Raw genomic sequence first — 15,434 nt, forward strand, 5'->3', positions numbered from 1 at the left:
TTTGTGCGAACTTCTCTCGGGCTAGTCTCGAAATGCATTGATTCTTCAATTAAGCTTGAGTTTTCACCAATTTAATACTAAACCCAATACAATAAAATCCCACAAAATACAAAGAAATAAATTAACGTAATTACAATACTCTTTGTCATGGAATAAAACTAACATAAAACACAGTTATAAATCACAACTTTACACTAATGATATTTTGTTCAAAGGAAATTTGTTCCACTTTCAGAGAAATGGGATGAATTTGGGGCAGACCTTAAATTTGGATGAAAAATAAAAGTAAAAAATAAAAAATAAAAAAATGAAAAATAAAAAGAAAAACTCCAAAGTGTGAAAAAGTTAGAGAAAAAGAAAAGAACAAAAATAATGGATTTATCTAATCCACTGGCTTGAATTGGATGGATGCATCAAGACCATTCCAATCAAGACTCAAGAGACCCAAAAATGGCAGTTTTCAAAAGACGACCTTAGCCGCAGTAGCAGTAGTTATTAAGCAATGGGCACACAAACAACATTCTGCGATATGCTTTCTTGCTCCTCCTCTTCTTTCTGCTTTGTGGTCTTAAAAACTTCATCACCCAAAACTAGAACAACTCTCAGACCCTCCTCCTTAAATTTTGCTCTCCAAACCCCACCACCATTACAGGTTAAGCCCACCAACACCCATTCTCTCAAACCCACATACCCTTATTTTCTCAGAAGATTTTCTAGAACAAAAACCAGAGCCACCCTTGATGAAAAAGACCAAAGTGCCACCCCTCTTCTTGAGCAGGAAGAGCAACAACAACAACCCAGCAGAGTATTTCTCTTCCTTTGTTCTTTTCAATTCCTGTTCGCCTTCTTCTCTGTTAAATTCAATAACTTTCTTCTGTTTTCTGCTCCAGTTTTACATAAATCACTTGAAAAATTGTCATGATAAGCATAGAAGATGAACTGTGAACTCAAACTCAGTAAACTTTTTTCTTAAATGGGGCTTATTGTATTGCCATGTAGATGAATTTTGCTAATGGATAAAACTTAGGAACAGTTCATTAAGGTATTGTACCTTAACTTCCTCAACTGTGTGGTTTCATTGATCAATAAACTACATGGCCTTAAGAAAACATAAAACTGTATTTGTTGAATTGGTCAGTACAACCATGTGATTACTTTCAATTTAAGAACCAAGTATACAACACTTAAAGGAACTGTATCTAAGTTTTGCACTTTGCTATGTGATTTGAGTGAGTTAAGTTGTTCTCGTGCTTTAGGAAGTTGAAGCGAGTGTAGAATTGCTGAAAAAGGCTGCTAAGAGCAGAAGGGTTGCAGCAGAGGAGATTTTGTCTGCTTTTTCTGTAATTGAAAAGGCAAAGATTGATCCCTCAGGATTTCTTGATACGCTAGGTGGATCAAAATCCCCTGGCAGAACATGGATGCTTATTTTTACTGCTGAGGTTGCCATAACTCTATTCCTTGTTTTGCTTTACATTTTATTTCACAATCTAGGCTTATTGGACTTTTTTGATTAATTGTAGAAGGAAAATAAGGGTGGTCGTTATTTTCCTATTACAGCGATTCAGAGGTTCGATGCTACTGTAAGTGTCTTATGCATTTCTTTATTATGTTATCATATCTGTGAAAAAAAAAAAAAAACAAAACAAAATACCTCAAGATGTGTTTAAAATGATTTTTGATTCAATCTATAGATACTTCCAATAGCTACTACAATATGAAGTACTTCATATTTGTGTTTTCTGGGGAATATAGGGGGAATGCTTCCCTTTCAACCCTCATAGTTGTGTTTTGCTAGATGAATATGCCAAGGATCAAACCCCAGATACATACCCACCACAAGAATGGAATTGCCTTCAGGCCAAAAGGTCATTAGTAAGTCTCTTGACATTATTGAACTGGGATGCATTCTTCAGACCATTATATCAGTATGATCAAATGATCTTAAGATTAACAAAAATTTGGAGTACAGAACTACATTACTTATGGCCTTTTTGATGAAGTTAATTCGAAGCAGAATGCGGCTTTGTTTGGATCTTGGAAAGGGCATGGTAAAAGAGAAGGAACTCACTGAATTGCTTAGGGATTAAGTTATTCTATAGCATTTTGACATCTGTCCTCTTTTTTCATTAGTTTTACAAGATCCAAGCTGAGGCTTTCTAGAACATTTCTCTGAAATAGTTTTTGCCTTTTAAATGAAAATGTAACTGGTAAAACAAAAAAAGTCCATGTACTTCTCTTAAAATCATTGTCTGTGATATTTCTATATGTGACTTCAAGGATGAACATGCGGGAGCTTTGCTTCATCCCTCAACACAGAATATGACATGATTGCCTTTTTTTTCCTCCATTTTTGTTTTATTGGATAGGTAATGATTGGCCATTCTTTTTGCCTTTTTTCCACTTAGAATCTAAAAGAACTTTGTCTGGATTGTCAGGCAAAGAGAATTGAGAATGGCGTATATCTCGGACCAATTGGATGCTTAACATTTGAAGGCAGAATTTCATGGAAGAAGAGAATACTGGCCTTCATTTTTGAGTGTATTCGGATAAAAATTGGACCTTGGAACCCTTTACAGATAAGTCTTGGCCAAAAAGAAGACAGGGAGCCAAGCACCAAGGATCCTTTCTTTATCTGGTTTTATGTTGATGAGGAAATAGCAGTTGCACGAGGCAAAAGTGGGGGGACTGCATTTTGGTGCCGCTGTCGCCGTGTCACTATTTGACTTTCATTCATATACCTGCAGTAATATCTCCTTGTACAGTTGGTAAATATTACACTGATTACATTAGGAGCTTGATACAGTTCAACTCATTAGGACTACAACTATTTGAAGTGTTATGCGTCTCCAATTAAGTTTCTGTTGCCATGATTGTTAATGTGGTATACAATGTATGGTCGACAACGAACCTTGTATCCTGGAGCCCTACGAGAACCATTGCTATTATGTCTTTTAATAATTTTTACCCATCATGATGCCTTTCAGTATTCTGCATGCATCGGATTTCAATCAATGTCATTCTCCAATGGGAAAGCACATGTTTCCAACTGTTACCTTATGACAAACTGGCATGAATGGGATGTAATGACAGAAAACCATGTTTGATTACTTAGGCCTTGCATGCTTTTCTTTTACTCTATTAATTATTTGTAGGGAGAATTTTCCAAATAATTTGATGTTATGTAATATCTAAAGGAAAATTCTTCTTAAAATTCCAGGTGAAAGTTGCATTCATCACTTTCTCCAATATAGAGAAAAACACATGCATCACCTTAGCTGTTAGGTAATTGAAGCTGATTTGAATCTTTTCTGTGATATACCTTCCCAGAATATCTCATACCAGCAAATAAATCCTAAGGCATATGCATTACAAACACAGTTTCTTTTTCATCTGATGCCTCCTGGCAAGAATATCCCTCTATCTAGAATACATATAGATGTTTTTCTAATTATAATTGTATTTAATTGACCTTTATGATCTTAATCCTTGTATACTGTTTACCATTTTAGGTTACCGATTCTCCCAAAAGTTTAAGCTATCAGGAGATGGTAAATTTAATCATTTAACCACATAATTCCAACATATACCTTCTTGAATTGATTATTTGTTCAAATGCTCTTACTGTTAATTTGTCTTTAGGCACTGAACGAACTCTTTGAATATTGAAAACTTGTGAATCTGATAATCAAACATTTAAGTATAAAATAAGATGGGAAAGCAAAATTACTACAAAGGTGTTTTATTAAGTAAAAATAAAGAGAAAACATAAGTGCACAATTCGGCTACAATTGTTTTGTTTAAAGGAATAACATTTCTATAGACAGTCTCTGAGAACTTTATTATAAGCCTAATAGTCTGCAGAGAACGATTCTAAATAAACATCAGTCCAGTTCAGACTCACTTATTGTTTGCCAATGCCGAGCCAAGTATAGTTTTAGCTAGCCCAGAAGTAGTGAAGTATTTGATTAGATCTTCTGGCATTGGTATCTTTTCTTTGATGATTGGAATCTCAACAAATTTCTTCGACCATTCATGGAATGATGGGAACTTCTCTTCATCAACTAACTTTATGCCTCCTAATTCTTCTAGGAATTTGAGCCAGTTAGGTAATGAACCCACCACTAAGTCTAGAAAACCTATGGTTTCTCCTCCAAAAAATTTCTTGCCTTCAATCAGCTTATCGATAATTCCTAATGATTCTTGTGCAGGCTCTACAGCGTTCTCTTTTTCATGTTCTTGTGCTCTGCAAGCAGCCCACGCACTAAGAATACACTGCACTTCATAAAAATTGAAAAACTGTCAAGTGCTGGTTTGTATATGCATTTTCTTAGTTTTTCATACATAAAAAATTTTATTCAAAAGGTGAATCACATTTTCAGTTTCAATCTGGTTTCTTTTAATATTTAGTATATCCTTTTTGCATATCTGCAAAATCTCTCTCTCTCTCTCTTAAATATTGGTATTTAAAAATAAACCAATGGAAACAATGAAAAAGAATGGAGAGTTTAACGTTTACATTTACCTTCTCATCAACGAATCTAGCCCAGAAACGTGCGGTGGATTTTTCTAAAGGATCTTTAGGCAGCAGAGGATTCTCCTGCCATGTCTCGTCTATGTACTCAAGGATGACAAGGGATTCAGCAACTGGTTTTCCATTGTGCACAAGCACTGGGATCTTCTTATGTACAGGGTTATACTGGAGAAGAACGGGACTCTTGTTTCTCAAGTTTTCTTCTATATACTCATATTCTACCCCCTTGAGCTTCAGCGCCCATTCAATTCTGCAGCAGAAAAGACTGTACATAAATCACTTTCACTTCTCCCATTCTGAATTCTACAGGATCTGAAATCAAACTAGAGCTTTCCATCAATGAAACGATTACTTTGGAATTTTCGGATGTGGCATCTTGGAAATTTTTGTATTTCTTAGAGAGAAAGTTAGCAACCAGGTGAGACTGGGCTAGTCTTCCAGAACTTTGGATGTAGCATCTTGACATATTTTCTTTATTATAAGTATAGTTTAGAAGAATATTTCCACTCACTTTATCTGCAGCACTTAATTCAGTCCATAGATAAGATCTTCATTGTTATCTATATATTGGTTTCGCTATCCAGGTCTCTTGAATCATGGCATATGTCATCTCTTAATTGGGGTAGCTGTGAAAAACAGTGAAAGGTCAGATGATCATGCAGTTGGCTGAACTTTCAAACGAAGAAAATTATTGCTTGGACTTGCCATCATCTGTCTCTTTGTGAGGAAAAAGTATTTAGTATTAAATGATACCACGTCAGCTGTATCAAAATTCAATAATTGAAAATGTGTACAAAATAATCATACCAACATTTCACCACTACTCAGTCTTAGCGGTGTTAGTGGGTAGTTAATTTTTGCGCACGTATCTCTCAAATATTTGATTTTGTTATGGCTGACATGGTATCATTTTGATACCAAATACCTTCTTGTAGGGTTAGCTAAGTGTAGTTATAATCTATATCATAGATAGTTGATTTTAGTTGGTTTTGCCAATTGATGTAGTCATAGAGTTGGCCTAATTGCATTAAACTTTGTGTGTTGTGTGGATACTTTTAATTTATTATTTCAATGAATTTCCTTCGGCTGATTACAAATTCCAACACTTTACTAAAAAATATTGTTATTGCAGCAAGCCAGCAACATTTGGAATTTCAATAAGGGTTATGTTAATGGATGTCTTTTAAGGCAAGTGTTAATAAATCATAATAGGAAAATTTTGACATCACTTTTATGAGAAATATAAAATGCTGTTAACAACATTTATTGTTTTATTATAATCTCCCAATAAAACGTTTCTAAAAATAGCTCGGCATTGGTTAACATTTTCCTTCCAATAATATAACAATTTTATGCTTTTTTCTCTTTTTAATGGGCTTGTAGATCCTTGTGTACACATAAGTCTCAATCTCACCACTTAACACTGTCATCAAACCACGACTATCATTGCAATTAATTATGCCAAATATATTTATGAGGTTGCTGATATAATGAAAGAGTAAATTTATAAAAAGAAAAAAGAAAAAAAAAAGAGTTTGAATAATTTTAAACTTTGAAATGTTCTCGCTTCTTCCATCTTAATGGCAGCCAAATAGGGGGATGTTTTCATGGTTTGGCAACTGCTAGGGAACGCCTGTAGCTTATGCCAAAATTGAAATAGTTGACAAGCTTCTCTTGTGGTGGAATACGTTCTTTGATGACTGGATTTGCTATGAAGTTTTGAGACCATTCATGGAGTGATGGAAACCTCTCAGCATCAAGTAACTTGATACTGCCGACTTCTTCCATAGCATTGAGCCAACGAGGAATCCAACCTACTACTAGATCCAAAAAGCCTATCACTTCACCACCAAAATACTTCTTTCCTTCAATCTGTTTCTCAAGAATTGCCAATAATTCTTGTGCAGACTGTATAGCCTTATGCTTTTCTTCTCCTTCTTCTAGCCAAGCTGCTTCATATGCTCCAAAAATACACTAAAATTCATGAAAAATGAAAGAGAATGATCAAGAGTTTGTCAGTTAACACATTGCCAGGACAAAATTAGGCTTCTGCCCGCAAAAAATGCCAACTTCTCTTTGCATATATATATTTGATAAGGTTTACGATTGCCATGCACTAGAGTGTGTGTCTATGCTCCTGAGTACTGAAGCTAATTATCTCCTGTCGCATGAGAGTCTATTTGGTAGAGAGAATGCTCTATTTTGTGTGAAAAAGTGGAAAGATGAAAAGTAAATAATTTTTATTTTTGAAAGAATGGATAAAGGACAATTATTTTCTATTCTAGGTGTTTGCTAGGAATGATAAAAGAAATAGAAGAATTAGAAATTTATCAAAAAAAAATATTGATGGTTGTTCTAGATCTGGTCATCAATCGTGAACTCTGAATCTTGTGAGAATAAATACTATGTTTTCTTTTTTAGGTAAGCCTACAAGAAGTTCATATTAATTTAAGAGTGTTCATTTGTTAAGGGATTATTTTAGAAAAGTTTTGATATTATTTTTATGAAAAATAGAAAATCTGATAGAAAATCAATTGTATTTTTTTCCCTCCTAAAAACTTTTCTAAAATGATTAATTGGCAAATACTTTTAGAACACCTGTTAACAAAATTTAATTGTACGTTTTTAACCTCCTGACTAGAGATCAATATTATATTCTCATTTAGAATATGAACTACCATCTTGAACACACTTTAGCACAATAGGGTGGCCAAAAGTAGTAGCACCCTCCCCATTAGAAATGGATTCATTTTGTGTTTGAAATTAGATGCTATAAATCTAAAATTGTATTGAATTTCATGTTGTTTAAAATTTTAAATCAGATCTAGAAAATAAAATCTCAACCATGAAAGAAACTTTTTTCATTTTAGATGAAATAGAAAGCATTTGTTGTAAACTAGTCCATCAAGCTAAAATATGGTTCAGTCATGTCTCAATAACGAGTCAATCACTATATGATATACAAATGGAAGAGGCATGAAATGGAAAATAAGGTAGTAAGAAGAGTGATTGAGTTATGATCAATTACCTTCTCATCAGAAAATTTTGCCCAAAACCGAGCCATGCTTCTTTCATATGGATCTTCAGGAAGCAAAGGGTTTTTCTTCCATGTCTCATCAATATATTCGAGGATGACATGTGACTCAGCAATGGGTTTGCCATGGTGCAAGAGCACAGGGACTTTCTTATGAACAGGGTTGTATTTAAGCAGCAACGGACTCTTGTTCAGTAAATCTTCTTCTATAAGCTCGTACTCCACTCCTTTAAGCTTCAAAGCCCATTCAATCCTGATGCAGTTTAGGCTTTGAGAAGTACCAATCAGCTTCACTTCTGCCATTCTAATAAATTTGCTAAACGTTAAATCAAAGTCAATGATATGCAATCTATTTCGTGTGTTTATATAGATGGGTTTTGCAGTTTGCTGCCGGCCAGAAACATTTAAAAAGTACAAAAGTTGTTTTCGTGGAGGCTTCCTTTGATTGTCTTTCTTATTTTTTATAAGATTTCTTTGAATTGTTAAAGCTGTTATTCTTGAAAAGTAAATGTAGACTTTGACTACGATATGAATGAAGGACGATTTTTTTTTTTTTTTTTTTTTTTAATAATAAATGAAGGACGAAATTGATAGACAGGAAGTACTAACCTATGAAGCACGGGTGCGTTTCAGGACTCGGGTGCGGGTGTGGGTGCGGGACTCGGCGATTAAAAAATTATTAAAAATATTTTTATTTATATTTTCTATATATTTTTACTATTAAATATTAAAAAAAACACATTGTTATGCCTTGATTCACAAAACAAAGAAAGAAGAAGACAAGAAACACATTACTATGCCTCGGAGGTCAGAATTTCGGCTGTTCCGGCGAGTTTCAAGGTCGATATCGCCCTGTTTCGGCCGTTTTCGGCATATATCGACCGTATCGGCCGTATCGGTCGTCGGTCGATACGATCCGATACGGCCGATATTGACCGATTCTGGCCGAATCGAAGCCGATTCTGGCCGAATCGAGCCTCGTCGGCGCGAATCGAGCCTTGTTGGCGCAAATCCGAGAAAAAAAAAAAAAGAATTCAAACAACCGCGAGTCGCCGCGTCCCGTGTCTGGCCGCGTCGGACTCGGGGGACTCGGGTGCGGCACCCTCCCAGCCGAGTCCGTGCTTTCTAGGTACTAACACGCAAATAGAGATTGATGAAATTTATGCCATCGGGGATATCAAGATGAAGGGTGTCATTATCATTAATTAAACTAATAAGTTGTTCGTGCAATGCAATGATAATTTTATGATATTTTATATAAAACAGTTTTGAATAATGTTGTACATAAATTTTTTAAAAAAAGTAAACTAAATTAGAGTAAAGAAACATATACATTTTGGGATATTAAAAATTGGTTTTAGTAGTTTCACTGCATATTTGTAGCCTTCTTAAGGTAAGATTATTATTTTTTTAAATCATGAAATCAAAAATAAATGCAAAAAAGTAACGGGACCATAAAATAAACTAATTTGTGTTGTGTTCACATATTTCATACTATGAATAAAAGTATACCAAACTCTCTGACTATCTTCCACTCATCGATAGTGCGGCATTAAGACGTGATGTATGGTGTGAGCAAGTTTGTATGCAAGTGTTTTATAGATGATTTAAAATTAAACTATGGTAGAATATGACTTTACATTGCGCACCAAATATTTTCTCTACTTATATACCCAAAACAAAAACTAACTAACCACATTACCTAACCTAAATCATATTTAAACCCCTAATTTAAAAAGAAAAAAACAGATTACCCGTAGGGGTTTCGGTTTCTTGATGGTGGTGGGAGGTCAATATAACGGAGGTGGTGACCCCTCAGATTTCTCTTTCTCTCTCTTTCAAATGTTTTGTTAGTCTCAAGTCTTTTATTTTTGTAATATATAGTGAAATAGTGTCTTTTATTTAACAATCCACAACATTTTTGTGTCTCTCTATCTCTCTCTAGAGTCTTATCTCGTTAATTATTACTATTAGCCCTTACTTTTTTTTTTTTTTTTTTTGTGATTTAAAAAAAAAAAAAACTAAAACAGTGGGTATGCTAGAAGACATGAAAAATAGTGAAATGTGTGGTGTAAGCTTAGGAAATTAATGAGATATTAATGAGATAATAGTCAAATAAGATAATGTGAACTTTTGGGTAACAATAAAAATAAAAAAATAAAAAATAAAAAACTTAATGAAATAGGTAAAAAAAAGGCTAAATACAAAATTAGAGTGCATCTTGGTAGGACCTCATGCACTCTTGCATGAGGTCTCTAAGAGAGAGACATTTTGTAACAACTTTTATTTTACAATATTGCTCCAAAAAAAAAAAAAATTACTCATTCCACGAATTGAATAATTATAATGGTAATGTGTGTGCAATTTATAACTGTTGTTTCACTGCATATTTATAGCATTCTCAAGGTAAGATTAATTTTTCACCAAAAAAAAAAAAATGTAAGATTAATTTTTTTTAAATCATGAAACAAAAAATAAATGCAAAAGAGTAATAGGACCGTAAAAATCAAATAATTTCTGTTGTGTTCACATATTTAATACTATGAAATAAAAGTATGTCCAACTCTCTCATTTTCTTTCACTTATTGATAGTGCGACATTAAAACATGGTGTGGGTAAGTGTGTATGCACGTGTTTTATAGATGATTTAAAACCGTGGTAGAATATGGTTTTACATCGCGTACCAAATATTTTCTCTAGTTATATACCCAAAACAAAAACTATTCAACCAAATCACCCATACCTAAATCATATTAAATTCCCTAATTTAAAAAGGAAAACAAAATACTCGTAGGGGTTTCGGCTTCTTGATGGTGGTGGGAGGCCAATATGACGGAGGTGACGTCCCTTCAGATTTCTCTTTCTCTCTTTTTTAAATGTTTTGTCAGTCTCAAGTCTTTTATAGTGAAACAATGAGTTTTGATTTTGTAGTGAAATAATGCATTTTATTTAACAATTCACAACATTTTTATGTCTCTCTATCTCTCTCCAAGGATTTATCTGGTTAGTTATTACTATTAGTCTTTAATTATTATTATTTTTTTTTGCTGTTTTTAAATATTAAAATGGTGGGTATGCTAAAAGACATGAAAAAGAGAGAAATGTGTGATGTAAGCTTAGGCAATTAATGAGACACTAATGAGATAACAGTAAAATAAGTTAATGTAAACTTTTGGTAACAATAAAAAAAAAAAAAAAAAAAAAAAAAACTTAATAAAAGAGGTAAAAAAGAAATGCTAAATACAAAATTAGAGCACCACTTGGCAAGATCTCATGCACTCCCACATGAGATCTTTGCTTATATATATATATATATATTAATGATTATTCCTTTATAACTTCTAATCATGTGTCTAAAAAAACTTTGTGATACGACTTTATCATACATACAAAATAAGTATAGATTTTTTTATCTTTATTTTTATTTTTAAAGGTGAAAGTTCAATATGTGTCTAAAAACACTATGAACGTTTAGACCCCAAATTACAAAATATCAATTCAAGCTTATTATCAAACAATTAATGTGCAGAATATGAACATAAGCCAAACACAGAATTGATAAACAATCTAAGCCAATTATAATCACATCCACAGCAGAAAATAAAAAGCAAAGATAAAAGGAAGGAAGATGCAAACACACAAACAATACACGATGTGTTATCGAAGAGGAAACTGAAGCTCTCGGCGTAAAATCTCTCCGCCGCCCTCCAAGTGGTCAATAATTCACTAGAAAATATAGTTGGGATACATGAACAGTAATAGACCCTCCAAGCCTAATCTACCCAGGTACCTAAGCCCTCCAAGCTTCTTGCTCCAACGAGGTTGCGCCGCACTTTTTTCTCCTCTAGCTTACCGGATTCTGCTATAGCCCATAGCATTAACCAATGGATATTGGTTCCTCCCAAACTGCTTCCCTTAGCACCAAATGAACCTTCTTATAGACGTGGGTGTGGTGAGAAAAGGATTTGGTCAATGACCTCTCAAGAATGTAGTAATGGAAAGGAAGAGAGAAGAGGAATTTGTAGAGTCTCTAAGGTAAAGATTGGGGATGAGTCAATCTTATTTTTCTTTAGGGTTTCTCTCACAAAATTCTCTCTGGAAGTTCTCTCAATTTAGTGGGTATAAGGGTCTATATATATAGTGGTGTGTGTTTGAAATACGAAGAGACAGTTTTTGCTAAACAGGGCTAGTTGGCGGCTTGACCTCGCAGCTTGTCCAAGTCGCGAGTTCAAGTTGCGACGTAACGGCCTGGCCAGCCTGGGACTTTTGTCCTGTAGTGCGACAACTGGCGCGATCCTTCAGCTTCCCTGTGTGCTTCTCACGTGCCTGCATTTGGCGGCTTGCCAGTTGCGAGTTAGCCGCGAAACTTTGCTTCTTGCACATATTTGAGCTTTTCTTCACACTCTCTTCACACACTACCCTTACATAAATCCCACATAAATACAGGGTTACTAAGTGCTTAAATTACAAGCAAATTGGCACGGAATAAAGCCAACAAGATGGTTGATAAATTTCAACCTTACAATCTTCCCCTTTGGCTATTCCGTGACAAAACCCTAAACAAACTCTAGACTTAACGCGTGAGTTGGGAACAATTGGAAAACTTACTCACACCTAATTCTAGAATCTGTGAAGTTTTAGAACCATAAGGACAAGTAACTCTTGAAACACAACAACACAATTAGTTTATTGTATGCAGAAAACTTGTAATGCAAATGGAGCAAGCATAATGTGATCAAGCACAATAGAGTAAAGCAATAAATCATGGCAAGACCAAAACATGCAATCACTATAACCAAGTGATCACAATGCTCACTCACACTTGGAATGAACATCCGGACATTTAAGTTGACAAATACAAGGCAAATCACTCGAATGACCAACACTCAACCAATGCACAGTACAAGAAGTATGTGCATCTAGAAAAAATCCTACAAGGGCACAAGAGTGACAATACTTAAAAATGAATGCATAGCATTAGATTAGAAGTACTAATTTAACAAAGCACAAAGGCTACATAAAGCATGGTACAAACCACAAAGGCCTACAAGAAGCATAGAAACAAACCCTACAAGCTTACAAAAGCAACATGGGTACAAATTGAACCATACAAAATATAAAATACTTCCCTTATCATATCACTCCCCCTATCATGAATCATAGGAGTCGTGATGAACTTGGAACATATATACCTGTAACCTGAAACACTTGTACAAAAAACATTAGACCCTCAAGGTAAAGCAAGTAATAAATGGACAAGTATAATGTAACAAGTAAATTGCGATCAAGTAAACATGATGAGAAACATGTGAGCAACTTGACCAAATAACATACAAAAAAACAAAGTTTTCTTATAAACAGAATGTCTTCTCCCCATTGGTATATGCATCTCCCCTATGGAATTTCTCCCCCTACAAATGTGCACGATAAATAGAATTTCTCTTCCTAAGAACGTTCACAAGAGTCATATAGAAATGACAAAAACTCTCCGATATACTCTCTAGAGTATACTCTTCCCCTTTTTGTTAGGAATAGACAAAGGGTCAAAGAGAAGCGAGGGAAAGAGATGAAGGTATGAACAATAATAATGATGCATGAGGAGTGCAATGATGCATGAGAAAATGAGGCTCAAACCTAAGACGAACAAAATGCTAAAAGTATAAGGTAAACATGACATGCTAGGATGAAGAAACAATGTATGAATCAATACATGACAAAGGTAGCAAGGTATGTGCAAGAGGTGGCAAGTGCAATGCATGACCAATGCATGAAAAATGCACATGTGGGGTAAGGTGTGTTAAATATACAACCAATGAACTAAACATGTTCCTAATGAGGAAACATGAGAAACCCTAAAGTTTGGTACTCATCGGAGTCCAAATAAGTAAGAAAATGCCTAAGAGGCATTTTATCAAATACCTAGCGTGCACAATATAAACAACAATGTAAAACAATGCATGAACATTATAAAATCCACCCTAAATACTTGTTCTTTTTGCCACAAGGGGCCAACATCCAAAGCAAATCATTAAAAGAAACTAATCTCATACAAAAATTTGACCAAAAAATAAGTTTTCCTAACTCCCATGATGAAAAACTCAACCAAGAGTACAAAACTCTCCAAAACATAGCCTAAGGATCAAAAACAATGAAAAGAGTTCATAATTACCTTAGAGATGTTAATGGAATGAAAAACCATTCAAATTGATTGAGTTTTGATGTAAAAATAGTGAAAGAAGGGTTTAACAGAGGATGGGAGAGGTTGAAAATAGGTTTCCCACAAAAAGCCCTTTAAAAAGCTGTTTTTGGGCGTTTCACGACTGGACGAGTCGCGAAGTTCAGTCGCGAAAATTTCGTGAGTCGTGAGTGAGTCACAAGCGAGTCGCCAAAGCTTTTGTATGAAACTCGTGACTGGGGTTGGCGACTTGCGAGTTGCAAGTAAGTTGCGAGCAAGTCGCGAGTGAGTTGCGAGTGAGTTGCGAAAAACTCTGACACCAGTTTTTCAACACAAAACATGTTTAAACACTAAAAAAAAAATGTAAGCACTAAACATGAACAAAAAGAGTGATAAAAATCACTTCCAAAAACATATAAAATGATCAAAAATATTTTTTGATTGATCCATATATAGTTGAGCACACACACATCACATTTAAACAAGTACAATCGAACAAATGAATAAAGCATTCATTGAACATTAGGCATGTGTGTGTATCAAGTGTGGAATAGTCCTTAGTCTAGAATGAATGTTCAATGATCAATTCAATCAAGTCATACACAACTAGTACTAAGTCAAGTGGTCTATCTCAATTATAGAAATGAACATATATGACCTCCCACAGGAAAATGATTACATATCTTTGAAATTTTTCATTTGGCTTCTTTACAATTCATATCATTTGATCTTTTTAATCAATATATCTCATTTTAGAGATCGATGCCTAAAATTTTTGATATTTCAATTTGATGAACAAGCCTTTGGCTTTTTGGGGCGTCATACATTTTATTATGTTCGTTTTCCCTTTTTCCTAGTCAAATACTAGTATGTGTGACAGGCTTTTGCATCTCAATATCTCTTTTCATTTGGAGATTTACATTTAGTGAGCTCTTTAAGCAAAAACAGCAAAATAAAGAGTGGGAACATATATAGGTACAAGTCTATGCATGTCTCAAAATCAACAAGACTATTGACTAATCATTCATGACAAACTTGAAGATTGATTTACAACAATCACACAAAGATGTCAAGATTTTTCCCACAAAGATATAAGTGCATTAAACACAAGCTAAGCTCGTAAATATATAAAGCCATTTGTATGAAGGTATAAGGCAAAACTCACATATGATATGTGCTCAAATATATATGATCAAACTTTTTGAATTTTTCACTTTTTATGTGATTTTGGATTTTTACTCACACAAAACAAAGACATAAAAGTAAGATCAAAAACAAAACAAACCAATGCAGAAAAAACGCATGATGCACAAATGCATGACAATGAAGCATTTAATGCATGAAGGGTCCTACAAAGATCGAAAGAATTAGATCAAGAACCAAAAGAGCAAAAGCTCAACCATAGGAACCCTTCCTCATCCAAACAGAACAATTTTTTGGAATGAGTGTCTCAAGAGAAGTGAAACGAGGGTTGGAAGAATGAGAACCGGAGATGCACATAGTCAAGGAGTTAAGAGCATTAAACATTTTCTTTAACAACATGCTATTTTCACTCAAAACCGATTTACTCTTTTTAGCATAACTTCCAAGAAGCTCAAGTTTCTCTTTTCTTTTGAGAGCATGAAACTTAGAGCAATGAGGTCTTAGATGACCAAAAGCACCACAATGGTAACACACAATGTGTTTAGGTCCAC

The 15,434-nt window shown here is 34.3% G+C and overlaps 2 protein-coding genes and 1 pseudogene across 2 annotated transcripts; 1 reads left to right on the top strand and 2 right to left on the bottom strand.

Moving 5' to 3' along the window:
* The first annotated feature begins 390 nt into the window (after nucleotides 1-390).
* On the top strand, nucleotides 391-2,986 carry LOC112024445 (uncharacterized). The gene is made up of 4 exons (XM_024057081.2): nucleotides 391-805; nucleotides 1,257-1,439; nucleotides 1,521-1,580; nucleotides 2,436-2,986. Exons 1-4 carry the CDS (start codon nucleotides 503-505, stop codon nucleotides 2,721-2,723), a joined length of 834 nt encoding a protein of 277 aa, XP_023912849.1. The 5' UTR covers nucleotides 391-502; the 3' UTR covers nucleotides 2,724-2,986.
* Nucleotides 2,987-3,739: 753 nt separating this feature from the next.
* LOC112024454 (glutathione S-transferase U7-like) lies at nucleotides 3,740-5,042 on the bottom strand (annotated as a pseudogene).
* A 920-nt stretch (nucleotides 5,043-5,962) lies between these two features.
* Nucleotides 5,963-7,972, bottom strand: LOC112024446 (glutathione S-transferase U7). Its single transcript, XM_024057082.2, has 2 exons — nucleotides 7,560-7,972; nucleotides 5,963-6,505 (listed from the first exon to the last, which is right to left on the bottom strand). The coding sequence occupies exons 1-2, from the start codon at nucleotides 7,866-7,868 to the stop codon at nucleotides 6,137-6,139; spliced, it is 678 nt and encodes a 225-aa protein (XP_023912850.1). The 5' UTR covers nucleotides 7,869-7,972; the 3' UTR covers nucleotides 5,963-6,136.
* Between the last annotated feature and the right edge of the window lie 7,462 nt (nucleotides 7,973-15,434).

This window comes from Quercus suber, unplaced genomic scaffold (genome assembly GCF_002906115.3).
Source record: "Quercus suber isolate HL8 unplaced genomic scaffold, Cork oak 2.0 scaffold_193, whole genome shotgun sequence".
Taxonomy (NCBI): Eukaryota; Viridiplantae; Streptophyta; class Magnoliopsida; order Fagales; family Fagaceae; genus Quercus; species Quercus suber.

What these genes read in the sequence shown, in the direction of transcription:
- LOC112024445 (XM_024057081.2), top strand. Translation starts at nt 503, where the DNA reads ATGGGCACACAAACAACATTCTGCGATATGCTTTCTTGCTCCTCCTCT. An exon ending in TGCTTATTTTTACTGCTGAG is followed by an intron (nt 1,440 to 1,520) that starts GTTGCCATAACT and finishes GATTAATTGTAG; the next exon opens with AAGGAAAATAAGGGTGGTCG. An exon ending in TTCAGAGGTTCGATGCTACT is followed by an intron (nt 1,581 to 2,435) that starts GTAAGTGTCTTA and finishes CTGGATTGTCAG; the next exon opens with GCAAAGAGAATTGAGAATGG.
- LOC112024446 (XM_024057082.2), bottom strand. Translation starts at nt 7,868, where the DNA reads ATGGCAGAAGTGAAGCTGATTGGTACTTCTCAAAGCCTAAACTGCATC. An exon ending in CAAAATTTTCTGATGAGAAG is followed by an intron (nt 6,506 to 7,559) that starts GTAATTGATCAT and finishes CATGAATTTTAG; the next exon opens with TGTATTTTTGGAGCATATGA.